The sequence below is a fragment of the Acinonyx jubatus genome, chromosome D2 (assembly GCF_027475565.1).
Source record: "Acinonyx jubatus isolate Ajub_Pintada_27869175 chromosome D2, VMU_Ajub_asm_v1.0, whole genome shotgun sequence".
In the NCBI taxonomy this organism is placed as follows: Eukaryota; Metazoa; Chordata; class Mammalia; order Carnivora; family Felidae; genus Acinonyx; species Acinonyx jubatus.
This window is the reverse complement of record NC_069393.1, coordinates 71,274,452-71,296,385: the sequence shown is the minus strand read 5'-3', so window position 1 is coordinate 71,296,385 and position 21,934 is coordinate 71,274,452. Positions and strand designations below refer to the sequence as shown.

The 21,934-nt window shown below is 47.7% G+C and overlaps 1 protein-coding gene across 5 annotated transcripts in view; it reads left to right on the top strand.

Moving 5' to 3' along the window:
* Positions 1–6,626: 6,626 nt before the first annotated feature.
* Positions 6,627–21,934, top strand: part of GFRA1 (GDNF family receptor alpha 1) — a 207,245-nt gene continuing 191,937 nt past the window's right edge. For 2 of the 5 annotated variants that reach the window (XM_027063197.2, XM_027063195.2), the window contains exons 1-4: positions 7,170–7,324; positions 7,626–7,925; positions 8,730–9,023; positions 10,227–10,310. In XM_027063197.2, coding sequence (XP_026918998.1) covers positions 7,886–7,925; positions 8,730–9,023; positions 10,227–10,310 — 418 coding nt within the window. In that variant the 5' untranslated portion in view covers positions 7,170–7,324; positions 7,626–7,885. Of the gene's footprint in view, positions 6,769–7,013; positions 7,033–7,169; positions 7,325–7,353; positions 7,459–7,625; positions 7,926–8,729; positions 9,024–10,226; positions 10,311–21,934 lie in introns of those variants that run through there. The other 3 variants (XM_053207848.1, XM_053207849.1, XM_053207850.1) reach the window with 3 other exon arrangements.

Below are 21,934 nucleotides of genomic sequence, written 5' to 3'. Positions count from 1 at the left end.
CTCACAATAAGAAAGACCTTTTGCATGGCGATTCAATACAGGCACCATACATAAATAGAAATTAAAAGTGTTTTGAAACAATACTTACTCATACTCTGTGCAGTGCATTTTATTATGACGATTTTATAGTTTATAAAATAAAGGTGTCTGCGACTAATGAATGAAGAGTGGCCTGCGACCTGAAAGGCACAGCTATAGAAGGAAGAGAGAAGAATCCTAGGGGGCAATTAGGAGTCTCTACCACTGGGAAGGAAGCATGCAGTTCTGATCTTAGGCAAGATCATCTCCCCGCATTCTTAGTGGTGACTGTCACAATGCTAGGTACTGGATAGGCACAAGAAAATAAATAAGTCAACCAAAGCAATCAGTCTATGAATCAATCAAGCAGTCAGCGAAATCTTAGAGAGTATAGATAGAATCTCTCTACTGACACTTGAGGCAGAATATTGAAGGCTAGAGAGGATTTTTCACCAAGAGAACCTTTCAAGGTGGGAGAAGAGGAAATTCTTTTTGTCTCTTAACACAGGTTGTATGTAGATAAACCGCAAACACAAATATCCACCCCCATTGATCCTTCTGTATTTTAGGCTTATCGGATAATTCGCATCAAAACCAAACTGGTTTCATTTTAATTCTTTGACATGGCCTCTAATATATGGACGGTGTCAAGGGCAACCTCATATTTTCATTATGATACTATCTCCTAGACTATCCTAATTCACTTTTGTGCTCGAGTAATCTATATATCAGATTTGTCATTCTTTCCATAGACTTCAAATTTGAGGAAAACCTCATCTCCCGTGATGTTTTCTTCTTGACAGTTTCAACTGACTTTTGTCAGATTTTTGACAGGGGAAAATAAAACCAACAACTCAAAGAACATTACACGGCATTTGTTTTCAGAGCCACAGTTTTGGATGAGTTTGAAATGACTTTTAAATGATGTCACAATGGATGCTTTAAAACAGGCCCCAAATCCTTTGTGCTACAAGCACCGTTGGCTTAATTAGTTCTGGTGGGGGCATCATCATTAACTGCAAGCTAATTGCGTTAGTGGGCTCATACTACAGTGGTTCCAGAGATTTGGGTTTTGGTAAACAGGGCATTTCCATGGTGTTTATGGAAAGACGCCTGGGCAAGTGGCCTGACAAGGACAATCTGCACCACAGAGCCTTTGACCGCTGCAGCCAGGACCTCCGACCTGCTGAACCCTGGTTTCTGATTGCCTTTGCCACCTCCCTGCTTCATTCCGCCACCCCGGACCCAGTGAGCCTCAGTAGAAATCAGAAGTTTATGCTGTCTTAAAGGCTGCTAAAGGGCTTCTGAAGAAAAGAGTCAATGTTTTCATTCCACGTCCCAAAGCTCATCTGGATCTGCATCTGTGTTTGCTGTCTCCAGAGAGAGAGGCTAATTACTGGACAAAGCTGGGGATTAAGCTTCCCTCTTGCCCTTATGAAGCAACAGTCCCTCCGGAACAGGGTTTAGGACTCATTAGAGGAGAGTGGTGGAAAGAAGAGGCGTTTCTTCCCCATCCTTTCTGGATAAGGAGGACCGACATGTACAGGGCTTTTACTCCGGCACCTTTGACGATCACTAAGAAAAGCTCGCAAGTCCCCCGAAGATGGTCTACCTTTTGCCATATATTCAAGCACTAAGACTTGACAGGCACATTATTTCATCACGACTGCATACCTTCGATGCATTCGGTGGCATAAGGCCAAAGTACAAATGACTTCAACGCTCATGAAATGCACTATTCTTTAACAAATGCATTAACATCTTCGCACTGGCGTATTAGTATGAAGAAATGAAAATTGCTTGAAAACGAAGGAGGAAGAGAGATTCCCTAGGATAGGTTCCTAGGGGTCAGGCACCTTGACAGCCAATAAGAAACTACCGTTTGCAAATAATGTTCAAAAGACATATCTTAATATAGTCAGCCTGGAAAAGAGCTCTGAAATCTGAGAGCAAGTAGCTCTTCCCCTGTCACCAAAGGGCAGATGTTGAAGGTACAGCAGTAGAAGGTGAGCCCTGTGTCAGCAGGTGCACCCTCACACCAGCCTTCCAAGTTTGGATGATGACTAGTTTCTCATTTTCCTAAAAGATTGCATGAGGTCTTGTGTGTCTATAAAAGCATTTCTAACACTATGGGGTCAATTTGGCTTTTAAAATTTTGCCTTCCAGGATGAAGGCTCCAGGGTAATTGTAATCTGGCTCTTCTAAATCTTTCTCTCCCAGAGAGAGGCACATTTCTAGATGATTAGAGAACTTCAGGTGAGAACGCTACTCTGCCTCTGGCTTTATGCCTTAAAATATGACCTAAGGCGAGCTATCATTTCCCAGCAATGAAATATGTCATATGTTACTATTAAAGTGAACTAGAAAAAGAGCATTCTATTACAATAATGGGTTTTGTGTTTTTTTTGAAAATGTAAATGTCAAATCCCCAAAGGAATAATACATATTTGATACTATTATTGGTACGGCAATACCAGTAATTGCGTGAAGTACTTATATTTAGTATTGTTCATACAGTAAAGGGATTTTATGTAAACCTTTCAGTAGAATTATCGTGTCAGAGGAAAATGAGAAACAACATCACTCATTATTCATGCAATCAATATACATTTATTGGAGGTGACTATGTGTCAGTCATCAGTCTAAATGCTGAGGATGCCAGAGCAAGAAGGAGGAGGAAGAGGAGGAGGAGGAGGAGGAGGAGGAGGAGGAGGAGGAGGAGGAGGAGAATAAGAGGAGAATGTCTTCCTGCCTTCAAGGAACTCACATTCCAGATGAAGAGACAGATACAGCAATTAACTCCAATGTGTGTTGCAACAGCTATAATAAAGATCCCAACAGGGCTGTGAGAATATACTACAGAGAACTAGTCGTTCTGGCTGAAGGCGTCCTTGCTATCCTTAGTGGCCTGTTGGAGCTGTACTACATTTTTTTAATGTTTATTTATTTTTGAGGGAGAGAGGGATACAGAACGCGAGTGAGGGACGGGCAGAGAGAGAGAGGGAGACGCAGAATTCAAGGCAGGCTTCAGGCTCCGAGCTGTCAGCACAGAGCCCGACATGGGGCTCGAACTCATGACCGGTGAGATCATGCCCTGAGCCAAAGTTGGAGGCTTAACTGACTGAACCACCCAGGTGCCCCAGTACTGCGTTTTAAAATTTTATTTTGAAGCACATATTAGGCAGGTGGAACAGCATGGGCAAAGGTGTAGCAGTAGCAAATAATAATAATAATAATAATAATAATAATAATAATGGATAAAATCATGGCACATTTAGGGAATAGTGAGTGGTTTTGTGTAGCTAGAGGTAAGTCTGTCAAACCGCCTAATGTCAAATACTTTGATGGTCTAGTTTGAGTTAGAGAAACTTGAGTGGTTGTTGAGCAGTATAAGTTTACAAAATGAATGTGTTTTACATTATACTCTATAGGGCCAAGGCAATGAGAGTAGGAGACAAAATACTGCATGGAATAAAACTGTCATTCTCACCATGACTCATCTGTTAACTCATGAAAACACACGACGAAATGCAAGCAAATTGCTCATTTCACATGCTTATGGGTAGATTGAACCTAATTTTGTAGCATTAAAACCAATTTCCCACCGAGAAAACATGTCACAGAGGATAGCATGAGCCTTTATCATTATTAATAATATTTGATATTTCAGCGTCACCTTTCATCTTGAGATCAGGCCTGTACACATGAGAATAGATAAGCTCCAAGGAAACAGAGATAATATTAATACAGTAAGTCACATGCGTTTCTATCTTCCATATTGCAAGGGCTTTTCAGCTGTGTGTTTGTCTCACATTTAGAAGTTAGTAGATATAGTTGCAAAGCAGTAATGTTTTGTTAACTCCTTCTACAAGAAGTTTCAGGGTAGATAGAGTAAGGGCCACATCCTTCCACGCACAGCTCTCCTTGGAAGATCAGCCTTCGACGCATCCATTCTCCATTCTTTGGCTTCTTTGCCTGGTCATCTCCATTCTGAGTGGAGGGCACACCAACAGGGAGTTGTGTCTTCATGGATTCTTCAGCTTCTTCAAAAGAGTAGCAAGGCATAGTGATCATGATCGTATCATCATCACAACAATAACTACTACTACTGTTTCTTATGCAGCACTCACTTCACGCGTGCATCATTCTATAATTCTAAGAACTTTACGTATACATCACATTAACTAATTTCACACCAACTGCCCGACAGAACTTTCTGTGATGGTGACGTTCCGTATCTGGGCTGTCCAATATGGTAGCCACTAGCCACATGCAGTCACTGAGCACTTGAAATGTAGCTAGTGCTACCAAGAAACCCCATTTTTCTTTCATTTAATTTGAATTATCTTTTCTTGAAATAGTCATATGGCTAGTAACTATTGTCTTGGACAACAGACTTCTAGGGGCTGGCGGTTTATTTTTGAAAGAAAATAAAGCTCTGTTTTCATCATCGGTAAGAACTTAACGAGGACTAGTTTGACTGAATGGTTCCAATACATTCTTGAAGCTATAAATATTTTTAAAGAAGTCCCATGTTTTACATTTGGAGAATTTTTTTTTTCCATCCTTACCCCACCCTGTTAAAATTTTATTTAAAACATATCTGTGGAACATTAGGGCAACATAGAATCATTTCTAAACAACACTCACAAAAGATGCGGGGGGGGGGGGTGGCTGTCCTCAAATGAAACTTCATTGTCATCCAAACATCCCATGTGGTCAGCAATGACGGATACTAGTCTATCCATTGAGAATTGGAATTCTAATTACTGACTTCCCAAAGGGAGATATTCACCTCCACTTATAAAGTGGAATGAGGAAAGGGGGTTTTATGTTTTGGGTGTCCATGGAGAAACACAGTCTTGATTCATTTTGGGCCCTCCTCTTACTAAAACCACCTCCCTGGGATTTCTCTGGTTTGTGTGTGAAAATATGAGAATAAACTTAACGTGAAGAAATTGATTAGAAGACTTAATTACATTTCCGCGTAGTCAGCCCAGTAACTTGGACTGTTACCACTGTTAGAGAAAGAGAACTAAGTAGCCCTTGGTTTGAACCATCTGTCGCGAAAATGTGACATATGCTTGCTTTGTTTACTCGACAACCAAGTGTAAGCTGATACACTGAACAAGAAATCCGTGTATGGTATGACCGTGTGTGTGTGTGTGTGTGTGTGTGTGTGTGTGTGTGTGTGTGAAAGAGAGAGAAAGAGAGAGACAGAGAGAGCTCATGTGTTGAGCGTCAGTCCTTTCCTACTGTTCCTGAGGAACACGTGCACAGACGTGCAGATCGGTGGAGTGTCCCCTGGGTTTGGGGCGCGCACGGAGGCGCAGACACACCAAACAATACACAGCACGCACTGGAGGCACCACAGCCTAGGGGCGCGCCTGGCTGTTGTGGAACTGAATGGAGAGCTACCCTCCTCTTCCTTCTTATCTCCCCTCCCTTAACACCCCAGCCTCAAACTTCACCCAAAGCCCGCGCCCTTTTCAATTAACCTCTCTTGATGAAGATCAGCGTTCCTTTTCTCTCCTCCCAGGCCCATTGTCTGGTGCGGTGGGTTTGCAGATTTGACAGCTGAGCTCACCCAGACTCGATTCAAACTCGGTTTCCGTGAATGATGAACTTGGATATCAGCAACGATCCCGAACACAAGCCCTGAGCAGCGGGACTGCCATCCGCCAAGGAGGGCTGTTCCCCAGACCCTTCTCTCCACCCAGTGTAGACTTCAGTGCTCCGGGCGCCCCCCGGTGCACTGGGAGAGGAGTGTGTGTTGGGGTAGGGTCGGGGCGGGGGGGTCAGCAGTATAGTAGAGATTGAGTGCTCCCAGAAATTGGGGTGAGAGGCTGTGTGTATGTGCTGGGGTTTTAATTTATGATTTAAAAATTTACTCTTGAAACAGCCAAGATGGAGGTCAGCTTATAAATTTCCCCAAGCCAGATCTGACGCGGTTTAAATGCAGTGGCCGGGGGGGTTCCGCTTTTGTCTCCTTGCCCAAGCTCCGGGAGAGCGATCCAGACTGCGTGTGCATGTGTGAGTGCGTGCGCGCTGGCGTGCATCGGTGCGTGGGCATATCCTGCGATCTCGGCTCCGAGGGTCTGGGTCTGAGTGTGTCTTTAACGCGCCAAGTCTTGAGTCATAGCCACGAGTGACGTGGGGAAAAAACTTTGTGTTCGGAAGAAGGGTCTGGTTCGATTGCACTAGGACGGAAGAAAGAGCCCTTGTGCTTTGTGCCCTTTTTTTTTTTTTTTTGTCTCTGAGAAAGAGAGAGAGAGAGAGAGAGAGAGAGAGAGAGAGAGAGAGTCTGGCAGCACTCGCGGCCCGCTGCATAGCGCTGTGTGTCCTGTGCGCGCGTGCTGGGTCTGGCGCCGGATCCCACCGCGGACCGGCGTGTTCATCTGAGGCGTCCCGGCGGGCGAGCCTCAGAGGGGCTTGGCGGGTGTGCTACGGGGCGGCGGGAGCAGGAGCAGGCCGAGGGTCCTCAGGCAAAGAAATCTGGCCTCGGAACCCGCTAGCCTCCGCACAGCTTCCCATATCCCTCACCGGCACCCGAGAGCCGGGGCTCTGCTCGGAAATCTTCCTGGCCCCACTCAGTCCTTTGAGCTCTCGGAGATTACCGCATCTTCTTCCTAGCGCAGAGAAGTGAGTCCGGAAAGGGAAGGAAGGGGCGGGGACACCCCCCCCCCCAATAAATAAATAAATAAACAAACTGGCTCCTCGACACAGCTGGACACGGTCGGTTGAGTCCAGGTTGGTGGCATTTGGAGAGAGTTTTCTCGTTCTGTGGGTTTGGGAACCCATCGCCGCTCCCCCACCCCCTTCTCCCCTTTTGCAGGCGCCCCTCAACTTTGGGGTCCGGGGGCGCGCGCGACTCCGGGCTGCACCTGCCCTAGCGCTCCGGGGCTGCCGGCCGTTGCGCTCGCCCCGGGCGGTGGCGTTGATGAGCCCGAGTCCAGGGCTCTGGGCGAGTGTGTGCACGGCGCGGACACCCGGGAGGCAGCGGTCGCACGGCGGGTAGGGGCGCGCGAACCGGGTTTCGGCCCCAGCCGGGACGTCGGTTCCCTGTGGCCCCGCTGCCTCCGAAAGGAGGCGAGCCCAGGGAGGGGAGGGGGGACGGCGACCGGGGACGGCGATTGGTGGTTTGGGTGAAGAGGGCCGGCAGCGGAGCCAGCGAGCTGGCTGGAGGAGGGGGCGGCGAACTTCCAGGGAGAAGGGGCTCTTTCTGCGCCAGGGCTGGAGGAAGAGCTGCTGCCGCCGTGTGCTTCGACTCCCGGCAGCTGCTGGCTCCGCTCGCAGCGCTCGGAAAGTAACGTTATTTATTTATTTGCTTGCGTTCAGCCTCTTGGGTTGGACCCGATAGACGCCCCTTGGACTTTGGGAGCCCGCGTCCGACCTCTCCAGCCCCCGCCCTGCCCTTGCGGGCGGCTCCCCGGAATACACGTACATGCCCTCCCCCCCGCGCCCCCTTCCTGCGCCCCGACCGGGTTAGGGGTGGGCCCTCACCCGGGAGCTAGAAAGTCCCCCAAGGCGGGAGCAGGGGAGGGCAGAGGGGCGGGGGAGGCTCTAGCGCTCCCGGCTCTCATTTCAAAGCGCGCTCTCCCTTCCAGGTTGGGTCAGACCTGAACCCCTAAAAGCGGAACCGCCTCCCACCTTCGCGCCAGCCGCCCGCCGGGAGCTGAGTCGCCGGCGGCGGCGGCGGCGGCGGCGGACGGACCCGGGAGTTTCGTCTCGCACTGGATGGAGCTGAACTTTGGGCGGCCAGAGCAGCGCGGCCGTCCGGGCAACGCTGTATGCTGAGCTCCCCCGGAGAGACCCAGCGGCGGCTCGGGATTTTTTGGGGGGCGGGGACCAGCTGCGCGCCGGCACCATGTTCCTGGCGACCTTGTACTTCGCGCTGCCGCTCCTGGGTAAGTCGAGGCCGCCGCTAGCTTTCCTACCCGCTGAGTCCGAGGGGTCCTCGCGGCAGCCCCTTCGAATTGCAGTGCGGTGGCGCTGGGTGTGGGCGGGCGAAGTTTCATTTGGGGGAAGGGGATCGTGAATCCTCAGCACGCTGGGCTTCGGGGGCGGGGATGGCGCGGCACTTGCCCGCAGCTTTTTGTGCTTGGTTTTTAATTTCTGTGCCTTTTCATGCCCTATCTTGGCGGAGAGCGAAGGGGTCCGAGCCCTCCAGCCCCGGGACCCGCGCCTCCAGCGAGTCTCGGGAGCATGCGGAGGCGCAGCGGGCAGGTGGGGTGTGGGCCAGCATTGGACTGGGAGAGCAAACTTGGAAGGGAAAACTTTTTCCACCGAATAGCGTCTGAGCGCTCCCCGCCCGGCCGGCCGCGGACCGGGGCTCATGCGCCCCGCGCCCGGCCCGCAGCCGCCCTCCTGTTCGGAAAGCCCCGGGTTGCAGTCGGGTGGGGCCGAGCAGCTGCTCCCGCCGGGCTCTGCCCGGGAGCGGCGGGGCGGGCACGCGCGGTGGGCGGCGCGCGCTGCGGGGCAAACCGCGAAAAGCCCGCAAAGCCTGGCTGGCTGGGGATCGGCGTGGGGGGTGGGGAGACCAAGGAGGCAGGAGGTCCCGGGGCGGGAAAAGGACTCCCCGGCGTAGAGGGGCGGGCCCGTTGGCTGCGCAGGGCACCCCAGAAGCCCGCTCTAGCGCGCGCCCTCCCCGGAGCCTGGGGCTTCGGGCCCCTGCCCAGCTGCCCTCACGCTCCCTCCCCCTCCGCCCGTAGACCTGCTCCTGTCGGCGGAGGTGAGCGGCGGGGACCGCCTGGACTGTGTGAAAGCCAGCGATCAGTGCCTGAAAGAGCAGAGCTGCAGCACCAAGTACCGCACGCTGAGGCAGTGCGTGGCGGGCAAGGAGACCAACTTCAGCCTGACATCGGGCCTGGAGGCCAAGGACGAGTGCCGCAGTGCCATGGAGGCCCTCAAGCAGAAGTCTCTCTACAACTGCCGCTGCAAGCGGGGTATGAAGAAGGAGAAGAACTGCCTGCGCATCTACTGGAGCATGTACCAGAGCCTGCAGGGTACGCGCCCGCCGTCCTCGCCCCCCCACCCCTCCCCCTCCCACCTCTCCCCCTCCCCCTCAGAGGCAGGCGGGCCCCTCGGCCGGGTCCCGCTGACCTCATCCGCGACTCGCTTCTCCCCAGCTGCAGAATGAGGACCTTTCATTGGCCCCCAGGGACAGCCGCAGCTGGTGTTTGCTGCCTCCCGAGCAGCATTGTTGGGGCCTGGTTGTTGGAAAACCCATGAGGGGGTGGGGGACACCCCCGGGCCCCCGCTGACCTCTCTGAAACCTGGTCAGAGCATCCGAGCAGGAGCCCGTTAAAAGACTTGGCAGGAACTCACAACTTTTCTCCAAGGAGAGCTGGCTTCAGAGAATAGTAATACAAAGACTTGCCCTGAATCGTGTCCGGACTCTCTCCCCTTTCTTCCTTTCTATCTATTCTGACATCAGATAAAGAATTAAGAATAAAAGGTCCAGTAGAATCTATTCTATCTTAACCCCCCACAAACCTGATCAAAGGCAGATGTGTGAGAAAGCATTTGTCATCTTAGATTCCCTGAGTCTTGAACCAGCTGGTGTGGTTCAAACCTCAGTTAACACAGAAGTGGCTTTGAGAGAAAAAGGACCACTTGTCACAACCATCCATTCCAAGGGGAATTTGGGGGTCCTTGTGTGCCAGAGGTGTCTGAGGTTTGTAAAACTAACACAAACGTTCAGTGCATTCATTCTCCATGGAGACTCACACCAAGAATTTGTAACCTACAGACTTGACCTCTCAGCTGCCACTTCCTCCAGAACCTATGCCTGTTGAATAGCCAGCATACCCGCTTTCTGACCACATGCCATGTTTAAGAGCAAAGACATGGGGGGCCTCTTTTGGGTCACCTTTCTTCCATTGGCTCCTGGAGGCAAGCTGGGCTGGTGACATCACTGGTTTCTTCCTCTCGTATTTCATTCCTTTGCAAAGAGTGAGAGAGTTTTCTGGCAAGATCAGGCTGGGTTGCTCTCCAGTGTTTTCATGGCACTCTGGGGAGAGCAAGGACAACAAAGGCGAAGGGAGGGAAAATATCCATGGCCGAATAGATGCCTTTGAGATCTTTGAAAGTTTCAGCATCTTTTTGTTACACAATCATAGCATAATTAGAATTTAGATTCAATAACAACAACTCTCTGAAATATGCCTGTTTTCCAGATCTAAGCCCAGTCATTCTGTTGTTTTTAGGAAATGATCTGCTCGAAGATTCCCCTTATGAACCAGTTAACAGCAGATTGTCTGATATATTCCGGGTGGTCCCATTCATACCAGGTAAGCAGATTCGTGCTTCCACTCTGATGCCTCTGCCTGCTTGAAATCCATTGGCTTGCATTCGCTTTGGCTCTCAGATAGTGTATAAGCAGATATTGGAATGGCACAGTGTTTCTGGGAAATTAGAAATAGGATGATGATAATGAAGAGGCAGAATGCCTAGAGATGATTGTATGACTTGAAAGTAATTCTAAATGAAGTAATGTGGTGTGGTGATTTGAAAGGTTGGAGGGAGGTGCTTTGGTTGCATTTTGTTTTCAGATTGAAATATGATTGGCTGGCTCTTGCATAGGGAGTGCTACTTCTGTCTGTAGGTGGCAATCATATTCCCTTCTTGCTACACACCATTCACTGTGCCTCCCTGCAAAGGGATCAGTTTAAATGATGCCACTTACTTTCCGAGACTTCTGAAGATAATCTTAGATTGTTGAAGAATCTCGGACGGACCCACGGGTCTGCCTTTGATTTGAAAGATTAAACTCTACCATTTGTTAACAATTCTATTTTTAATTTTTCCTGAGCAAGTGTGGGCATGTATAAAAGACTGTATCACTGCTCCAATGGCCCTTTAAAAAGTGGTCTCGCTTCCCGGGATTTGTTTGGTCTCCTTTTGCAGTTCTACATTTGTTTTGGAAGCACACTGCGTTGTAGAATTACGTTTTTCATAACACTGGCGTTCAGGCAGCTCCATAAATAATGAGCAAGGTAGTAGTTTCTCTTAATGACATACAGATTCCAGACTGATGTCGCCTTTCTTTGTTTACAGTTAAGACATTTTCTCAAGTGTATACAGCCGTCACGGATTGTATGTTTTCTTGGTGGTTCTACATGGCGGTTCATGTTGAATTCTATGAGATGATGGTTTGTGACTGGTGAGGGTGTCCTGGTTTCTAACGTTTCTAAACGTTTTCTGTTTTCCTGCAGAAAGCCATAGACAGCCAAGGGAGTGTGTAAATAGTGATACTAGGTGTGGGTGTATTATACATACATTCACAGACATCCTTTGAGTACCTACTACGTTCTAGCCATTGGGATTTTGGCAGTGAGCCAGACAGATGTCACCCCTGCCCTCATGAATCTTAGAGACAGCCAGCAACTGGCGTTTATTAAGCCCCTCTTATATTCCAGGCACGACGTGAAGAGCTTTTCATCATGAACTTAGGTAACAATCTTCACGTGTATCTTAGATACTATTATTTCCACTTTAGGAATGAAGCAGTTGAAGCAGTGTGAAGTCAGGAAACCAACCCAAGACCACAAAGCTCATGATCAGTGACACCAGAATTTAAACCTAGATTTGTCTGATTCTAGGCTTTTGTAATATCTGCCCCTAGCTGTTCAGGGCGCAGTCTTTTGACCAGTGGCGTGGACATCGCCTGGGAATTGGTTAGAAGCGTGGGATCTCAAGCTCCATCCCAGACCTACTGAATTAGAATTTGCACTTTAAGAAAATCCCTGGACTGGGGGCTTCATATACACATAAAGCTTGAGAAACATTCTTTGACATTATTCTGTTTTTTTGATTCAGAGGAAAAGAAGTGTGTGTGTGTGTGTGTGTGTGTGTGTGTGTGTGTGGGCGTGCGCACGTCTACACGTTTTCTGGGATAAGATACAAGGGTATAAGTTTAGCACCAGAGGCATTCGTGTATTATCTAAACAATACTGATAATTTCCACTCCAAATCCCTACTAATGCTCCCTGTCTCCTTGGCCCCTCTAAGGCAGTGTCTCAAGCCCTGGAAGAAAGACCCACAGACACATCTGGGCTCTCATGGGAGCAAGTCTGTAGGAGCTGGGGTGGGATATGGCACACGGCATACTGGAGGCGAACCTGGCCTTCCTGGTCCTTTGAGGAGCAGTGCCTCTTGCCTGAACCTGCCCTGGGGAAGACTTACTCCTTAGTCTTTGTACTAAGATGCTTGGAGGGATTGAACCCCCCCTGGGTACAGTAGGAGTGAGGAGGTGGGCAAGGAAGAAGGTTCATTTGGGTTTTAATTTCAGAACTGCTATGGACTATAGGACTTCAGCAAACTCATTTTCCCTGTCGGGGTCTCTCTTTGCTTGGTATAATGAGACCACTGAAGTAAATAATCTCTAGTCCTGACAGCTCATGGTTCTGATAGAAGATTGAAGTCACCTCCAGAACCCATTCACTGTGGTCTTCAATGGTGTTTTCAATCCTTGCATTCATTCTGCACTTAAAAGGGCTTGGCCATTCTCAGATACCACTGGTTTGTCTGAATTTCTTTTATGAATTTTGGAAGTTCTTCTGCATGGACCAAGTTTCACTCATTCATTTTCTTGGATCCCTTTCTCAGCCAGGTTTCTTTTCATAGCAGATAGGAGCCTGAGGTTGTGAGACCTGTCCTGCTGAGAACCCAGAAGTCATAATGAATTAATCAGAGCCAGGAAGGCCTTGTCAGGAGCTAGGTTTTATATCTCAAGGGCATTGAATTTAGGTTCCAGTGCTAATGAGCTTTGACCTCTGACAGTGACCGTGTCCCCTGAGTGGGCCTAGGGAAGCCAAATGGAACCTTGAGAGGCTTTAAGTCATTGAATAATGCATCTTATCCAGTTTGGCATTTGTAGGATAGAGAAAGACAGAAGAGCAGGATGACGAATGTTGCTTTCGTGGTTTGAATCCGAGTTTCTAGAACATCTCTTCTGTCTTGAAAATCTCTCTGACGAAACCAGGACAACAGGGCCTCTGCCTTTTACAGATATGGTAGCAATCACAGTTTCCATATTTGGGTTTCTTTGCCTAATGTGAAGAGAATGTTTATCCACATACATTAAATGTGAACTGAATTGTCTCACCGAACAAGACATGTTTGACGTTCTTGTGTTTCCATTTTCTTTGGGCTCCTCAAACCCACAGCCATCTTTGCCATTGTTTACTTGATCACCAAAGGCTGTGTTGACGTGCGATCAGTGGCCTGGCAGGAACAAGGAAGGGAGGAAAAGAAGATAGAGTCTAACACCTGTCATCTCTGGTCTGAAGCCTGCGCTGCAGGAAGGAAATCAGACAGTCTAGTCAGGCGAGAACTGGGGAGCTGCAGTGGGGAGTTGGAGGGACAGCCCTTGTGGAAACGTGTTGGTGGAAGCATTTGACCTTAAAACCACTTTTAAGGGCTCAAGGAGGTGCCTTTGTTGTGGGTTGATGCCAGAGTGGTTCTTAGAGGTCTCAAATGGGAAGAACCAGACCGTGAGGGGGAGTGCACAAAGGAAGGAGGGAGCCAGTGCCAAAGGAGGTTGGACGAGAGGAGAGAACACGGAAAAGTGTCTTGGGAGCCAAGAGAGCAGAGCCACGTGGGCATATGGAGCCCCAGAGGACAGACCTACCACGTCTGTTTCACCTCTACCGTAACTTTCTGCTCTTTTCACCTCGCCTTTTCTTCTTCGTGAAAGTCCTAGAAGCAGCAAAAAGTACATAGTGATTCGAAAGGGACATGAACGCGTTGGCCGTGCTTTTGGACTCTCTAGGGGGAGAGCAGAGTAACAAGAAATTTGGAAGGCACAGTGGGTGCCAAGAAAAGCCTGAGGATGGACAATCAGAGGGGAATATAAGCACCTCTATGGCAGCAAGGGAAAAAGAGGGCTTCAGGGTCTAAAAGTATTGACTGGGAGGTTGGGTTTTGTAGAGAAGAGTCAAGAGACGCCAGGCTTTCTCAAACATAACGAAAGCCGATGGTACTGCAAGCAAGAGACAAGATAGAGGTGGGGAAAGGGCGCTATTAGGATTTGAACATGCTGACTCTGGTTTGGGGAAAGACAAAGGTCTAGCCCTCTAGCTCTGTCATCATTTCCTGCCAAGTCCCAGGAGTGGCTTAGACCTTCCCAGGAAGCCTTAGGATCTTGACATTGGTTCCCACATACTTGGAAATCTATTGCTTCAGGAGAAGATGGCCCTAAACACTCTTTTGAGTATGGCTTCTCTTTTTCTGAATGATGTTATGAATAGTTAGCCATGTTGAACATTTCTGTTTTAATGTGCCATCGTATTTATGTCAGTATGAAAAAAAAAAAGCTTTCTTAAAACTTTTATATATCGAAGATGGGTCTTATAAGGTCCTGCGCTGTCTTGTGAAATCAGGACAAGAGAGAGGTGTTTGTAAATACCAAGTCCTGGGGTGTCTGGTGGCCCTTTGCTTTGCACTCGGCTCTCCAAAACAACTCTAATCACGTTTTGCCAATAGTTTAGAACCCCCGCTGTTCCTTGTCTGGCAAACTCCTCAGCAGGCTGGCTGGCGCCTGCCCTCCTTCTACAAACCCTGTCACCTCCTCTGCACTCAAGCGCACCGAGCAGTCCATTCCCCAGGTAGTCCATGTGCATTCGCTGTTTTGTGCCTTTGCACATGCTCTTGCCTCTGTTAGTGCCTCGACACGTAGATCCAACTTCATCTCTGAGGGCCGTGCTGGATTCCCCCAGACAGGCACTCTCTACTCAGGACTCTTTTATGCTGCATTTTGCTCTTGCCTTTATGATAGCAGTTCATCACAGTGTATTGAGCGGCCTTATGTATACGTCTGTCTTTCCCGCTGGAAAGTTAGGGACCTGCTTGTTAATGCCGAGTTTCCTGTCAGCATGGAGCATTCTTCCTGGCTCTGAGTAGCCATCTTGTTAACCATGGGTGCTTGGATATCAGGGAAGGGCCTTAGAGGTCTAGTCTGACCTTCTGTTTTTACAGAATTGAAGCTCAGAGAGGGGAAGTGATTTGGCCAGGGCCACACTGCTGGAGGGTGGCCTCTAAGACCTTTGCCAGGACATGGCAATGCCATAGGGGAGGCCAATGTTGGCCTCTTTCTGTTCTGCATGCTTTCTGGACAAACTTCATCCGTTCCTGGGATGGAAGCTACTGCTTAGACCGACCACTCAGTGCCTTCCCTCTAACTCCAGCCTCTCCAGAGCTCTCAACCAACATTTCCAGCTGTGTCTTGCACAACTCCGTCCGGATGTGTCTCAGTTACTTCACACCCAACACATCCAAGACGGATCTCACCATCTCTCCCCTTTTCTCCTTACACCCTTCTCTTTCCGACTCTCCTGTCTTACATGTGACATTGTCTGCCTAAATCGTAAGCTTTGGGGTTACTTCCACCCTGTCTGCCATTCTCATTCCTCAGCCAGACCCATCACCAAGTCTTTTGCAGTCCACCAGCTGTCTTTTGAATTGCTCTCCTCTCTCCATTCCCTAAATATACTCAACTTGCACTTGAATGTTACATTGACCTTCTTATTGCCATCACTGTGTCAAGTTCCTCTCAATCCAACCTGGCCTTCTCATCGGCAGGGCTTATCTTAGCACCCTGGTGACCGGTAGGAACAATCTGGCTTCAGTTTTCCTCCATAGATCCTTCCACTAACTGACTTTCCATCTCACCGCAGCTGCCCTGCGTCCAGACAAGCCAGGCCACTGTCTGCTGTCCCACCAGTGCCCTGGGCAGCTTCGTGCGTCCACACCTTTGTGGGTACCAGTGCTGGAGAATGAACTTATGCTCTGAGGCCTACCGGCCTGGGTGCATCCTAGCCCTGCCACTCACTTCGTTTTGGACACATCACTTGAGCTCACTCTACCTCAGGTTCCTCGGATATAAAATGAGATGAAGGTTATTACCTTATAGGTTCTTGTGGACTTGAAGACACTATATGTAAAATACTGGACAGAAGCATCGTTGATCCCCAGGAAGTCTCAGCCACTTTTCATGTGGTGCCAAGGTCACGTTAGCTGTTGGCTCGCTCCTGATTCCAAGACCGGGACTCTTTTCAGCAGACCTTGTTCCCTGGTCATGGAACAACGATTCTATATCTTGAAAAGGATGGCCATCCCAAGGCTTCAGGAAGGCTGCTCATAAACTACCTGGGACAAAAATGAAAAATCTATCCTTTATCTAAGGGCCCTGGAGGAAAGGCCTGTCTCTTAATAACCCTGTTTGAGTCTTAACTTCCCTTTGGGGAAAGTCTTCCGTATTCCTGCTCTGAATCCCCCTGTTCCTCTGGGGCCCTGTTTTTATGTTCTTTGGTCAGAGGTGCCTGTGCTGCAGGTGGTGATAACCCGGGGTGGGGGCTCTTCCTGTGTTTAAGGATTCTTGTGATCAGCTTTCCCTTCTCAGCTTGACTGATTCCCATTCTTCTAACCTCTGCTCATAAATCTGCTCTCCAACGCCCCTCATAGCAGGAAGAATTACTGCTCCCTGAGAAGGGCATGCCTTAAACCTGGGAGATGCGTCCATCTCCACAGGCCATGCTGAGTACACTTACGTTTCACTTTCGCAGACCATGACTTTCGGTTTTTATTTTCTCTCTCTCTTAGTCCCTCAGCAACTCATTTTTTTTGTAGAATAATAAGAAATTACAAACAAGTAAAAAAGGAAAAGGAATTTAAATCAGCCTTAGTCACAGCTCCCAAAGATAGCCACTGTAAACATGTTGATATGAGACTTTCCAGAATGTGTTTTCCTTTAAATGTGAACGTGTATATACGTAGGTGTGCATACACACATCTACACACATATGTCTTTTTTTTTCTTTTTCCAGAAATAAGGTAGTCATAGGCTACACGTACTTTCTTACTACCTGCATGTTGACCCGAGGAATGTATGTCTTCCTGTATCACTGACCACTTCCCGAAGGCAAACTTTATTAGATTAAGTGTCAACCTCGAGAAGTTTCATGGAGAAAACAGCAGGTCACTCCAGTGTCTAGATACTTATGGCCAAGGCCTGAATGTTCCAGTGAGGGATGTGAAGCTAGAGAGAGCCAAATATTTTTGCATCGCAGGACCATACGTCCTGTTACCGGAAGAGGGGAGATAAAACATCAGTACGTGACAGGTAACGCCATGAACTGAAGATTGTGACAAGGTGCAAAATTATTTATGGCCAATAGGTCTGTCCTCATTCCTTCTCCTTAGTCCTTGGAAGTGTTTCTTTCTGCCATCTCTTAATTTTTCTGCTGCCCAAGCTTATTCTTTCCACAAGATGCTCTTTCTTGGGTCTCTGGGATATAGTACTGAATTTGCAAAAGAAGGTGTCAAGTCAGGATTGTTTGGTCCATGGGGTACTGTTCAGGAGTCAGGAGACTGGTGTTCTGTCTCCAGCTTTATCCCTCACCAGCCAGGTGACCTTGGGCAAGTGTCTGCCCTTTCTGAGAGGCAGCCACTCCTTTGATAAAATGAGGGCAGTGGACTAGAATGGTCTTTAACGTATTTTCCTTCCTTTTCTAAAGGGCCTGCATATTGAATCTTGAATTATTCTGGGACAGACTGTTTTTCTTTGCAGCAATTTCTTCATACCAAAGAAACTTGTGATATTGGTATATATATTTTTCATATTACTAACACTTATAAAGCATGATTTATGCAATATATACCTTACTTGAACCAGAATGTGTTTAAAGCATCTCATTTGAATACATGGGAGAAAATGAAACAAAATAAGAAGTGAGTGGGAAAAGAGGGACAAGGGGAAAATGAGATAGGAAAGAGAAAAATGAAGCCAGGAGTGAGTTCAGTAGACACAATGCACGTCATCAGATTATATTTAAACAAATTAAATCATCAGAAGCGCCGTGTTTGTTTTACAGAGGGATAAATAAAATCCCTGGATTGTAGATGGAGTAGGACTTTTGGAGGTCATTCTCATCCAATCCCTTTATTTCACTGATAAGAAATCTGAGAGTTCCATAAATTTCTAGGGCAGTAGAACATAAATTGTGCAGGAGAGTGATGACAAGTAAAATTAGGTGTGTGTTTGTTTTTAAATTGATATTCGAAACTCTCCACATCCTGACATTTCCCCACCTCCTTTATATTGTCCTTCCCCTGCTCAGGTCTGTGCACCTGTTCTGAAGCCATACTTGGTTTTTCCACAGTTAGGGTGAGAACCACAGCCATTGGCTTTCGTTCAGGAGGGTCGTTGTCTGTTGTTTTGGAATTGTTTCAGAGTAAGGGTTAATTACTAAGTCTCTGTTTGGCAACAGGAGCCGATAGCCGGAAGGTTAATTTTCATATTTTTTCGGCCCCCTTCAGAGTTGTCTGCAGGGGAAAGTGAGAAATTATTTTTTGCTGTAAGCTCTCCCAGCCTTCAGATTAAAAAAAAAAAATTAATCTTTCATCTGGAATTTTTTGTTAAAGAAGCTAACCGCTTCCCGTAATTTAGAGACTCAGCTAGCTGGGTCAGTGATGAAAACGAATGGGTGATTTGCATAAGGGGCTAATTTATTATGTCCCCTGGGCATTTCTTTCATCTCTTTCCATTCTAATTAATGTTCTAAGAGGGTCTATCACCATATCAGAAATTAGGGGTGAAAGCAGCCATTGTTAACCTTTATTCTTATGATTTTTTATCTTCTGTGATCTTTTAACCATTTGCTTTTCATATCCAAGAATTTACATAGATAGGGCTGGGGAGTGTGTGGAGAGGAGGTTTTGGGGCTGTGCTCCTTCACGAGCTTTCTTCAAACAGTAGGTTGTTGTAAAAAAATAAAAATGACTCCGGATAGCTCTCCAACCACCGAGGGATTTGCAAAACATACAGAAGGGCACAACCATGGTGCAGAATTGTTTCTAAATTCGAGGTCTCTAAAACACATATAAACATGTATATGCACACAGAGGGAGATATATTTGTACGTCTGCCTGTTCGTGTCTGCCTGTATTTATAGTGTATGCGTGAATGTGGCTATCTATATTATTAAGCATTTCGCCTCCAAATGATCTTCCTTGACATGTGTTGCAGTTGGTTCTGGCTGTGACAAAGGCAGCTGTGTGTGAGAGAGTGTGACACAGCTGAGGAAAGGCAAGAGAACAAGCAATTTCTTCGAAAATCAATTGCAATTTACTCCTACTAAATTGGCCCAGGGTCCGCCCCATCCAAACATTAGCATATGACAGACTTTTAATCATTTGGTCAAATGGCCTATTTTTGGTCAAACCACAGTTCCCTCCGGGATGCTGCCCATCAGTACTAGAGCTCTGTAATCTCCAGACCTGCACTTTTTTTTGTTGTTTTTTTTAAGTGGAGGTGAGTGTGGGGAGAGAGTCCCCCGGGGTGTCCCGGCTGATCGTCCTGCACTGCCCAGCCTGTTCATGGGCATTAGTTCCTTTCGGTCCCCCCATGACACTTAGCAGCAGGTATTCTCTCTGATTTCCAAGACAGAGACCTGAGTCCAGAGAGGTTGAGTAGCTTTCCCAGGGCCACACTGCCCATGAGCGGAAGAGTGCAGATTTGTATCTTGTTCCTGTCTCCTTCTGCTGTTAAGTGATGAACTTTTCAACACAGGCCTGGACCCTTTATTAAGGCTATGCTGAAGGGAAGATCTGCTTCTCTCCCTCCTTAATTCCCCGTCTTGCCTGCTCTGTCTTCCACCTTAAAACACTGTTCGACAAAGGGCCTCTAAAGTTGAAATACGAGCCAATCTCTATTATTTTAATATTTATCCCTGCATTCTGTGGGGTTCTTAATTGACAACCGAAATCCAGAACACGCACGCTATTAAAACCATTCCTGCGGAACTGCAGAAATATTAACCAAAGAAGCAATTTCTGGATTGTATCTTTTTTTCATTGCAGTGTGAGATGGAAGGCTTCTAAACTAGAGCAGAATGCCTAGGGCCATTTTTTGTCATGTTGTCATATAAATAGCATTACACAGTGGTAAAGAAAGGAATATGTAGTTTAGTCCCACTTTAAGGTGACCTAATATGCTATTCATTTGTCTTTCACCATGCTGGTACCACTTTCCTTTCCGTCCCTCTGAATGGTCTAAGAAGCACCATGCCGGCTGTTATTTCTATTACCCTTTGCACATTATCGTTTGGTATACAGTTAATAATGTATGAAAATAAGTATTGATTGCATTCTTTGTAGGAACAGGCCAGCAGGTTTCTTAAAGCCCATGTTTATGAAATGTTTCATTGATCCCTGTTACTATGAGTTTCAAATGCAGAAGATACGAGGAAATCCATGAATTCTGGGGAGCCCTCGTTGGAACCACCGTTTTCTTGTGCCCTTGAAGATAGTAAGTGGCGTTTGAATGGGAAAAGGAGTGACCGCACTGAAACTCGAACCATATTCCCCATGAGACGTCAAGAGGAATAAAAATAATAATAATTGCAACAGCTGAGAGAGGTCATTGACTAAGCGTTTCACGTGGAATAATTTGTGTCAACCTTATTAAATGGTAGGTACGCTCAGCCCCACTTGGTGGATAAGGAAACCGAGGTCCAAATGAGAAACTTGTGTAGGTGTACACACCTAGGCATTGGTTGAGCCACATTCTCATCCAGGAAGTCTGGTTCCAGAACCCAGGCTGTAGCCCCCATTTGCAAATATGTAAGAGGAGAGATAGTCTGGGAAAGTTAGGTGCACAAACTGCATGAAGGATTATTAGGCACTTCGTACTGACTGACAGATAGAGACAGTAGAGGCAGAGATAAAATATAATGCATATATTTATTTTAGGGTAAAGAGAAGAGTTGGCCAGTTTCTGTGATCTCTATCAATTTTCAGTACTTCAGCGTGTTGGGGTGACATTTCTGCCAAATTCCCTCATTGCATATTTATTTATTGAGAACTTACCAAGAGCCTAGTATGAAGCCTGGGTGATTCAGGAGTAAATAGGACCCAGCCATTGCCTTCTAAAACTTTTCTTTTTGGTTTAGGAATAGGTATAAACAAAAGAAGTCATGATGCAAAATGGTGAGTGATTGAGAAGAACTTCACCAGGCTCACAAGTAGCCCCAGGGAGGGCTATTCACCTGACTTGATGGGAGTTGTGGGTCAGAGAAGGCTTGCTGAAGGTGACTTGGGGCCGGGTTTTGAGGAACGGTTAGGAGTTTGGTAGGTAGAGATGGTTGGGGAGGGTATTCGAGGCAGGGGCAACGGCGTGGGCAAAGGCACGGAGTGTCCAGGGTGCTGGTGTTAAGTCGCTTGCTATGGCCGGAGCGCAAGGTACAGACTGTGGTGAGAGAAGAATGGGACAGAGAGGCGGGTTTGCCACACTCGGGGGCTTGGCCTTTGTCTCAGCAGAACCGGAGAAAGATCAACCGGACTCTTTTACCTCAGCAGTGCTGCATTTTTAGGTTGAATCATATGAAATTGCCACTTTTGGTAGGTCAGCGTGGCACAAAAGCAGAAGTCGCATCTGGTTCGGCTTAGTATGTTCTGTGTCCTCAAAGCATACAAGGGCTCTGGATGTTCCTAGACTAGAGGATGACGTAGGCCTGTTAGCATGAGTAGTAATTTCTTATCACACAGGGTACCTTCTGGGGAAGGAAAGAGTGAGGCCAGGAGCCCTGTGCTATTAGCCTCCGTTCCTGGTACCTTCTTCCTGCGGGGAGAGAAGGTGCACCAGGCCCCAGGATGCAAAGACCAAGCGCGCACAGCTTCCCATTTAGATGCCAGCTGTGCGCAGAGGCGCGGGGGTCAGTGGGGCCGCCTGGTCCTCGCAGGGTCGTCCTGGGAAGGCGGCTGGAGGCACCCGTAGAACAGATGACAGCAGAGCAGACGGGTGCCCGGAGGAATGAGTGCAGGAGGCAGAGCGGTCCGGAGCCAGGGCTTGGAGGGTCTTAATGATCGTGGTGGGAGAGAACGTCCCTGAAAATTATTCCTTATATGCTGGGTTGCC